The sequence below is a fragment of the Phyllopteryx taeniolatus genome, chromosome 8, assembly GCF_024500385.1.
Source record: "Phyllopteryx taeniolatus isolate TA_2022b chromosome 8, UOR_Ptae_1.2, whole genome shotgun sequence".
Taxonomy (NCBI): domain Eukaryota; kingdom Metazoa; phylum Chordata; class Actinopteri; order Syngnathiformes; family Syngnathidae; genus Phyllopteryx; species Phyllopteryx taeniolatus.
In genome coordinates, this window is record NC_084509.1 from 18,138,746 (window position 1) to 18,148,961 (window position 10,216).

At 46.8% G+C, this 10,216-nt stretch overlaps 1 protein-coding gene across 1 annotated transcript; it reads left to right on the forward strand.

Moving 5' to 3' along the window:
• Window positions 1-307: 307 nt before the first annotated feature.
• Window positions 308-2,297, forward strand: LOC133482575 (apolipoprotein A-I-like). The gene is made up of 4 exons (XM_061782847.1): window positions 308-393; window positions 794-845; window positions 977-1,121; window positions 1,308-2,297. The coding sequence occupies exons 2-4, from the start codon at window positions 803-805 to the stop codon at window positions 1,909-1,911; spliced, it is 792 nt and encodes a 263-aa protein (XP_061638831.1). The 5' UTR covers window positions 308-393; window positions 794-802; the 3' UTR covers window positions 1,912-2,297.
• The last annotated feature ends 7,919 nt before the right edge of the window (window positions 2,298-10,216 follow it).

Below are 10,216 nucleotides of genomic sequence, written 5' to 3' on the forward strand. Positions count from 1 at the left end.
CAACTTTGTCTGGTGTTATAAAAATGTATATGTACAGCATATATGAAGCCATAATTAAGCTATATAGTACACCAATGTTCACCCCTCATTAGTTTGTTAGATTCATTTAGTGACATTCTAGTGACATGACCTATAGATGCATAAGAATTAAGAGATGAAAGTCTTTCCCTTCTGGAAGTGCGTGTGCATGCTGAGTGATGTCCCAGCAGGTGACCGTTGAACTCTCAACTTAGTCCCCTGCTGAGGGAGATGGCTGGGGGTGAGGTCCACTTCCACAGCGACACACAACTCCCACACCTTCCCCCTCCTCCATGCAAGGACTCATCCCATGTCTGAGCACTATATAAGGTCTGCTCCTGCTCCAGTTGTCAGTCTCTTCAAGAACTCTACCAGGTAAGGCAAGCTGTAGCTGCAACTCGGATTTGGGGCTTTAGAAAAAGGACCTGGGACAAACGACACATCTTGGTCTATTTAACAAATTGTAGAGGTTTTTTACTCTTACTTATTTTTGAGCAATGTTTAAATAAAAAAAAATTAAAAATGTCTGCATCTGCAGAGATTTTCACGCTAATTTTATGATTGGGTCAAAGTTGGTTATGCTCTGATGCTTTGTTTAGCCAGGCCATACTAAACGTGATTATTTATTATTATAGGTGGGCCTACTGGTACTGGATTCAGGCGTTTTAGTTTCTTTGCTCGTGTTCAAATAACAACATTAACGCTTTTGACAAAAAGTCTGTGACACTAATATATATATACACTATATAGTCAAACACTTGCTTTTTCACTTTAGACCTCCATCATGAAGTTTGTTGCTCTTGCTGTCACCTTGTTGCTGGCCATTGGTGAGTACTGCTGTTAATACAACTATGATTGGTGGATAACCAATTACTGAGTACTCTGGACTTTTTCCTCTGCTTTCTCCAACGATGTTTGTTATTAATACTCATCCCTGCACAAATGTTTTCCTGCACAGGCTCTCAGGCTGCTTCCCTGCAGGCTGACGCACCCAGTCCCCTGGCCCATGCCCGGGCTGCTATGGACATCTCTCTGACAAAAATAAAAGAGAGTGCCCAAAGGGCCCTTGACCAGCTTGATGATACCGAGTTCAAAGACTTTAAGTAAGGCAATTTATTGACATTTTTCTAACCAATCCTTGCATCTGTTTGATCTAGCAATGTGACTATGCTAAGGATCTCATAATGATTCACCTTTAAAACATTTTTTCAAAATTCTGAATTGAACTCTGAAGATATTTAATTTTGTTAAAAGGTGGTGTTCTTCTCCTCTTCTCTGTTCTTACCCAGAGTTCTACTCAGTACACGCCTGGATGAATTGCACACTCAGCTAAAAACTCTGCAGGATTCCGTTTCTCCCTTGACCGACAGTGTGGCTATTACAGCCAGTGAAGCTACACAGCAATTCCGCGATGGTGTCCAGGCGGATTTAAAAGCCTTGAAAGAGGAACTTGAGCCCAAAAGAGAAAAACTGCAGGAGGTCATTGAAAAACACATTGCAGAGTACCATATGCTTCTCGATCCTGTGTTCAAAGATTATCAGGTGACGCACAACGCTCAAATGGAGGCTCTGAAAAACAAGCTAGAGCCCCTTATGGAAACACTACAAACCAAAGTGTCTACCAATGTTGAGGAGACCAAGGAGGCTCTCATCCCCATTATCGAGTCTGTGCGTGACAAGTTTAATGAACGTCTGCAGGCTCTGAAAGATAAGGTAAAACCCTATGTGGATGACTATAAAGACCAGATGACGCAGGTGTACGACCAAGTAAAAGCCGTCAAATCAGATGACGTCACTGCCCTGAAAGAGAAGATTACCCCTTTAGTTGATGAGATCAGGGTGAAAATCCAAATGATCTTCGAGACCCTCTTTGCAGCCTTCAACAAGAGCTAAATTCTGACGAGCTATCTGTCAGTTATCGACCAATATCCACTATTCATACCTATTTTCTTCACATGCAAGTACATACAGTATCAACCCTCCAAAATGAAGCCTGTGCCGAATTGATGCACCTACTAGCAACAAAATGGCTGGACTCGTTCTTTCTTTCTCTCGTGTGAACACATTTCTTCATATGCTCATGGTCAAGCATGACATTCAGGAATACATACACACCTCGCACATGCATGCTTTTGTTGTCACAGACCTAGGCCAGTTACTGACCTTTTTTGTGTATTCATTTTAACTGGATTATCACAAGCGCCTCTGTGATGATGCTTGTCTCATGAAAATTGCTTTGGCAAGACAGCTGAATAAACATCTTACTGTTTATTAAACCATTTCACCTTGTCTTTGATTAAATATCTGCTATTGCAATGCAATGCAAAGGAACTGGAAAACGCTATCCATTTGGTGATGTTGTTTTCATTTCAAAACATTTTTATCAAATTATATATTAAAGCAGCACGGTGGAGACTGGTTAGAGCGTCTGCCTCACAGTTCTGAGGAGCGGGGTTCAAACCCCGGCCCCGCCTGTGTGGAGTTTGCATGTTCTCCCCGTGCTTGTGTGGGTTTTCTCCGGACACTCCGGTTTCCTCCCACAGCCCCAAAACATGCATGGTAGGTTAATTGACAACTCTAAATTGCCCGTAGGCATGACTGTGAGTGCGAATGGTTGTTTGTTTGTATGTGCCCTGCGATTGGCTGGCAACCAGTTCTGGGTGTACCCCGCCTCCTGCCCGATGATAGCTGGGATAGGCTTCAGCACGCCCGCGACCCTAGTGAGGAGAAGCGGCTCAGGAAATGAATGGATGGATATATGTTAAAGCGTGGCATGGTGGTTGACTGCTTAGAGCGTCTGCCTCACAGTTCTGAGGTCCGGGGTTCAATCCCCGTCCCCGCCTGTGTGGAGTTTGCATGTTCTCCCCATGCCTGCGTGGGCTTTCTCCGGGCACTCCGGTTTCCTCCCACATCCCAAAAACGTGCATGGTAGGTTAATTGACAACTCTAAATCGCCCATGGGTGTGAATGTGAGTGCAAATGGTTGTTTGTTTATATGTTCCCTGCGACTGGCTGGCAACCAGTTCATTGTGTACCCCGCCTCCTGCCCGATGATATCTCGGATAGGTTCCAGCACGCCCGCGACACTAGTGAGGAGAGGCGACTCAGAAAATGGATGGATATATATTAAAGTAAAATATTTTGTTTCAGGGTCAAGCTGTTGCCATCATTAAAAAAAAACACATGTAACCGTAACTGTATACAGTATGTGATTGTTAAGTAACATTTTGACAGTCACACAAGTATAAAGAGACATGACCACTACAGTACATCTCAATAAATTTGAATATGGTAGAAAAGTCAATTTATTTCAGTACTCATACATACATTATATAGATTTATTAAACACTTGAGAAAATACTTTTTAGAGGGTAAATTCCTGCCTAATTCCTACATTAAATATAATTTTCATTGTTTCTTGATTGTTTTGTTACGAAAGGTTCTACGTAGTTTCTAAAGATGGTGAATTTGGGGTTTTCATTTGCTGTAAATTTATAATTGTAAACTTAAATTATACATATATATTAAAAAGCAATGAAATATTTCTCTCTGAGTGTGTGTAGTCCATCTGTATATGTTTGACTTTTTGAATTGAACTACAGTAACATACAGTAACTAACTAACTAAACTAATTTAAGCATTTGACACTATTCTAATTTACTGAGATGTATCTGTCTATAACAAAACTAAATCAAGTTAAAAGTAAAGTTATTAAAACCAGGAGTCACCCATTGATAATGTCTGTCATTATCAATGGAAATGGAAACAGGGAGGTGTTACAAGCAATACAGTCAACCTAAAATGGCCTTTTTTTATGCAGGCCTAATGTTGAAATGAATAAGATGATATAAGTTAACCTTTATTAGCCTCACAATGTAGAAATTTGCAGTAAGCATTTAATAAATGATGATGATGATGATGATAATAATAATATTAATCAGAAGAAGAAGCATTGGGTTTAGAACTTTAAAACTTTTCTGTTTTTTTCATGCTAGTCATTAGCAAATATGCTTTTGGCTACATGAAATTTACATTAACATCTACTTGGTAAAATGCAAGCGGCACAGTGGGTGACTGGTTAGCACATCATCTCAAAGATCTCAGGTTCTGGGTTCAAATCCAGCCTACTTGTGTGAAGTTTGCATTTTCTCCCTGTGCCAGCGTGGGTTGTCTCCAGGTACTCTGGTTTCCTCCCACATTCCAAAAACATGCGCGGTAGGTTAATTGAAGATTCGAAGTTGCCCATTGATGTGAAGGTGAGTGTGAATGATTGTTTTGTCTATATGTGCCCTGCGATTGGCTGGCAACCAGTCAGCTGGGATAGTCTCCAGCATACCCGCGACCCTAGTGAGGATAAGAGGTGTAGAAATGGATGGATGGATGGATGGATTGATGGAAAGGGTAACGTGGGTCCCCCTTCCCATGGGCTCACCACCTGTGGGAGGGGCCATAGGGGTCGGGTTCAGTGCGAGCTGGGCGGTGGCCGAAGGCAGGGACCTTGGCGATCCGATCCCCGGCTACAGAAGCTGGCTCTAGGGACGTGGAATGTCACCTCTCTGGCAGAGAAGGAGGCCGAGCTGGTGACTAAGGTCGAGAAGTTCCGACTAGATATAGTCAGACTCGCCTCCACACAAAGCTTGGGCTCTGGTACCAGTCCTCTCGAGAGGGGTTGGACTCTCTTCCACTCTGGAGTTGCCCACAGTGAGAGGAGCCGAGCGGGTGTGGGTATACTTATTGCCCCCCGGCTCAGCGCCTGTACATTGGGGTTCACCCCGGTGGATGAGAGGGTGGCCTCCCTCTGGCTTCAGGTGGGGGGACGGGTCCTGACTGTTGTTTGTGCCTATGCACCAAACAGCAGTTCAGAGTACCCACCCTTTTTTGAGTCCTTGGAAGAGGTGCTGGAGAGCGCTCCCGCTGGGGACTCCATCGTTCTGCTGGGGGAATTCAATGCTCACAATGCTCAATGACAGTGAGACCTGGAAGGGTGTGATTGGGAGGAACGGCCCCCCCGATCACAACCCGAGCCGTGTTCTGTTATTGGACTTGTGTGCTCATCACAGATTGTCCATAACGAACACCATGTTCAAGAATAAGGGTGTCCACACATGCACTTGGCACCAGGACACCCTCGGTCGCAGTTAGCCATGGCCAACAGGGGCCGAGGTGAAAAATCTAGGCCCCATGATCAAAAATGCCCAAGGCCTGACATGGACGGTGGTGCTAGGCAGACATGATCTTTTGTACAGTAAATCAGATTTACAAACTCAAATGCAGTCCTGGATGGATGACTCAAGTCCCAGAGCTCTTTTCTCAGACGCATGGCTGTGAGAACACAGATTCACCACTCGACCAGTCCCTCCTGGCAACCTTGCCGACCACCTTGTGGTCTCAGGGTGGAACAGATGTAGGGCTGTGTAGAGACATTACACCTGTAAAACTTGACTTACCAGGAGTGGGCCCCATTTGGGCCTCGGAATATCCTTTGACAGAATAAAAAACAGTCTGGATAGCCAAGACTATTTCCGGACTGCTTGATGATGGGGCTCTGACAAAATGTTCCTCAGAATATAACACACCCATCCACCCAGTTAAGAAACCTCGGAACGAGGATTAGCGGTTGGTGCGTGATTTGAGAAAGATAAATGCGCCTTAGTTACTTTAGAGATGGGCACAGTCACTTCGACTGAGACACGGGACATGTAGTTGCATCATATGTGATCACAACACCAATCATAGGAGAAGAAAATGTGCTCTCAATCCTAGAAAGAGAAAAACCACCACCACACTTGGCCCTGTCGGCAAAAATCCATGCATCCATCCCTGTCAACTAGCGGAAGGTAAGACTGCAAATCTATTCTGTAGACAGACTTAGCCTCTTTTAAACCACACTTCTGGGTCTCAATAGCCTTTATAAGGTCATGCCCTTAGCATTTTAAGGCCCCAGGAGAAATGTGAATACCAACCGCCCACCCTATTACTATGGTTACCAGGTCCCCGACTCGCAACCATTATCCCTTTACCGTGATCGTGTGTGGTGGGGTGTCGTGCATTAATATTGAGGAGAGTGGTGGGGGTGAGGCGAGACAGTCATGGGGCAATGATGACCCTCAACCATCACCCCCACCCAGGCCAACCAGCTTCCCAAAGGATGTGAGAATGTATGTGGGGCATGGGACGGGGGAAAAGCATGGCGAGCCTGAGAGCAGGCTGGGATACCGGAATACCTGGCCGAGTGTCCTCCCCAGCCCCACACTGCCCTCCCCCCACTAATGGGTGTATGGTGCATAGAAAATGGAGAACCAGCAGGGCAGAGAAGTGGGGTGACCAGACCGGATACCAGCACATATGTGTCAGTACCCAGCCTGGCATCCGCCTCATCATGCCTCGTGCCAGTCTCCCAGGGGACCCTGAATGAGATGTGAATGTGTCCAGTGTCAAAATATCTGACTAATAAAAATCTGCAGCGTGTGTGAAATAAGAGGCTAGACTTCTGCGGGCCCGGCCCGACCAGCTGGAAGACCACAGAGAAAAGGGTGGGGGAAGCCTCTCCCCACCAGACAGCTAATGCCCCCAGCCCCCAACACCACTGACCATCCCCCAGCGACAATAACAGGGCAAAAAAGGCAGGCCTGTCCAAGGCAGGAGGCGTCGACACCTACCATAGGCCCCAAGTCAGCCAGGGACCCCACACAGCCCGTGTGAGAGAGGGGGGGGGACCACGGCGGAGCACCCCGGGGAGAGGGAAGAGAAGGACACAGGCCTGGGGTGGAGCCAAACGACCCCCAGTCCCCCACCTGGAGACAGGGACAAGGCCCCTGGAGTGGGGCCAGCGGTCCAACCCAGGGACTGAGAGCTGCCCCAGGACCGGCACACCCCAGGAGGGCACCACGGACACAACCAGATCCAAGAGAAGGAGGGGGACACAGCCCCAGCATCCCCAGAGGCCCACACCACAGATCCAGAAGGATAGGGCTTCAAGTACATGCAAGTGACCCTATGGAATGCACAGTCTCAAATGAGAAGATATGATTTGGTCTTACTACAGGTACATTACATTTACATTACATTACATTTCTCTATAACATTTTTTCCCAGGCAAACAAGAATCAAGCTTCAAGGGTCACCATTTTAATGAGAGGTGACCAGTTTTTCTTTAAGTTATCCATTTGGGTATTACGTTTAGCAGAGATATTTACTAGTTTTATATACACTATGGTAAGATTTTGCCATCGCTTAATGTTGATAGCTTGTTTATCTTTCCAGTGTAACAATATTGTTTTTTGGTGATTGATGGAAGAAGAATAGTTCTTCTGGGGAGCGGGAGAAAATGAGGATGTCGTCTAGGTAAACAAAAACGAACTGGTTTAACATGCCACGGAGAATGTCATTGATGAAGGCTTGGAAGACTGCAGGGGCATTGGTTAATCCGAATGGGATGACTAAATATTCAAAGTGTCCGAGAGGGGTATTGAAAGCGGTCTTCCATTCATCCCCCTCTCGGATACGGATGCAGTGGCAGGCATTTCGTATGTCCAATTTGGTGAATATTTGAGCATTGCAGAGGGGTTCAAATGACGGGTCAATGAGGGGTAGTCAGGGAATCACGGATGTAGTCCTCCATCGTCTTTTTCTCCGGGCGGGAGAGATTGAAGAGATGGCTGGAGGGAAGCGGGGCTCCCGGCAGGAGATTCACAGTTGTAAGGGCGGTGGGGAATGGGGGGGCGCGGGGTCGACGACACCGGAGCGAGATCATGATACTCTTCAGGGACTCGGGAGAGGTCAACGGGCGTGGCAGATCGTGGTGGGTTTCCAGAGGGTGGTATAGCAGAGAGCAGGCAATGTGAATAGCAGTGAGGGCTCCATCCAGTTATTGACAAGTGTGTCCAGTCTATGGCTGGGTTATGTTGTTTAAGCCAGGGAATTCCGAGGAGTAACGGGGTCTCAGGGGAAGGGATAACGAAAAGAGAAATATTTTCGCGGTGATTGCCAGAAATAAGCAAGGTGAGTGGCAATGTTTGGTGGGTGACAGGGGATGTGACTCGGTTATGCAGGGCTGTGACCTTTTTGGGAGATGAGAGTGTTGGGGAGGTAGTTGGAGCTGATGTGCTATACCTTCGTGAATAAACTTATCGTCTGCACCGTAATCTATTCGGGCTACTATGGGTGTGTTGTGAGTGGAATTTAGGATGCAAGCAGGGACGGTCATACGGGAGGGAGAGCTAGAGGAAATTGTGGTCTTTTTGGCCACAAGGGACATGTGATGATGAAATGACCTGATTTTCCGCAATAAATGCACAGCCGCTGGATGACACGACGCTGACGTTCCTGGGGTCAAGTCGGGTGTTACCAATTTGCATGGGCTCATCAGGTGTAGTGGGGGGTGACGAAGGGGCAGTCGGAGGTGCAGAAGGCGTATGAGATGCTGACAACACAGTGCTCACAGTGGGAGTGAGCTTATGCGCTCGGACCCCCCTCTCTCGTGCTCTCTCTTGCAGTCTGTTATCTATGCGGATGGCGAGTGCTATAAGAGCCTCGAGAGAGGAGGGCTCGTCCCCGGCAGCGAGCTCATCTTTGAGTTCCTCAGAAAGTCCGTACAGAAAAATTCCCCTAAGCGCAGCGTCATCCCACCCGCATTCACCCGCAAGTATCCTGAATTCAATGGAATACGCAGCGACGGAACTAGCGCCCTGAGTGAGCGTAAGGAGGCGGCGGGTGGCTTCTCTGCCCTGAACGGGGTGATCGAATACTTTTTTAAGTTCAGCGGAAAACTAATCGAATGACTGGAGTACCAGGGAGTACCAGGGAAGAGTTGAGCGACCTTGGATTGTTCGGTGGGATAACTGTACAATTGAAGATTGAAAACTAGTGAGCATTTAATAAGGAACTGGCTACATGCAGCTAGGTCCCCATAGTAGGGCTTGGGCGGAGGGACATGAGATTCTTTGTACGGGAGGCGGGGTGGCTCGGAGGCTGCGAGCTCGGAAAGAGTACTTACTGGAGAGTGGTCAGATTGCATCTTTGAAGAAAGGAGGGAGACTTGTTGTGTGAGGGAGTGTAGCGATTCAAGTAGGTGGTCCTTGACATGCGCTTGCGGGCTGTTGAGGCAGAGAGTACGTGGCAGGCAGTGACGAGGACAGGCAGCTTGCTTGACGGTGAGGTGGCAGAGATCCAGTTGACGAGGGACACGGAGGATACACTGAGGACTAGGAAGAACACGAAGGTCAGAACGATGGCAAGGAATTGAGTAGGCTTACTTGGAGACTGGGGAACCGTTGCACCACTTGGAAGCTTCAATACTCTGGCAAGGTTTTCCGGGATCAGGCAGGCTTAAATGCAGGTGGTAACGAGGACTGATTAGTGACAGGTGCGCGGCCGAGGAAGGTGCTGGAAAGAGAGAGGGGAGGGGAGAGCGAGAGTGAGAAGGCGCGAAGCGCCACCCAGGCTCCAACAGAAGAACTGCAGAATGGCTCATGTGAAATGATCCTATAAGATGATTATCCTTGAGTCTGATGTGTGTTAAGAGTGGGTTTCTCCTGATTAGAGAGTCCAACATGGGTCGGGCCTGATAACCTTACTTATTGAAGGTGTTCAATATTTACGACCAAAAATCTTTATGCGTGTAGGGAAAGCCGAGTCATGACGCCGTGAACTGTGACGTGGAACAGAATGTCGCCAATCAAGAAGCGCCCCGACTCAGGTACAAAGTAACGACCATAAATAAAAACAAGCAATTCCTACCCAATGAGGTTTTTGGTTTTTTTTGTATAAAAGTGGGTTCACCAGACGGCAAGAAGTATTTTCCAAAGCAAGTCTTTTTGAGACACCATTGCCATTTAACAACGGTCCCGCTTCTGGTAATCTTTGGAAACATTTGGGTAACAGTGGCGCAAGTGTCTTCTCATCTCTGTTTTTTTTTTTAGACCACGTGATCATGCAAGATTTCGAGATCGGTGGCAGAACATGTGATGCAATGTGTTGAGATTATTGGACCACACCACACACAACATGACCAAAACTTTTAAATGCATAATTTTTGTTGTCTTTATGCGTGGACTGTAACCGACTTTTTTAAAAATATAGTTTAAGTAAGTTTTTGTGCAAAGCACTGTGAAACGATGATGTATTTTGTTTGCAACGAGAGGTGAGCTAACCAGAGGAGCAAGCCACTTCCTGCATTATCTTGTTTGGTTGCCATTTC

Bases quoted from the DNA above. Each gene is read 5' to 3' on its own strand.
- LOC133482575 (XM_061782847.1), top strand. From the start codon at position 803: ATGAAGTTTGTTGCTCTTGCTGTCACCTTGTTGCTGGCCATTG. The intron at 846-976 runs GTGAGTACTGCT...TTTCCTGCACAG, and splicing joins CACCTTGTTGCTGGCCATTG to GCTCTCAGGCTGCTTCCCTG. The intron at 1,122-1,307 runs GTAAGGCAATTT...GTTCTTACCCAG, and splicing joins ACCGAGTTCAAAGACTTTAA to AGTTCTACTCAGTACACGCC.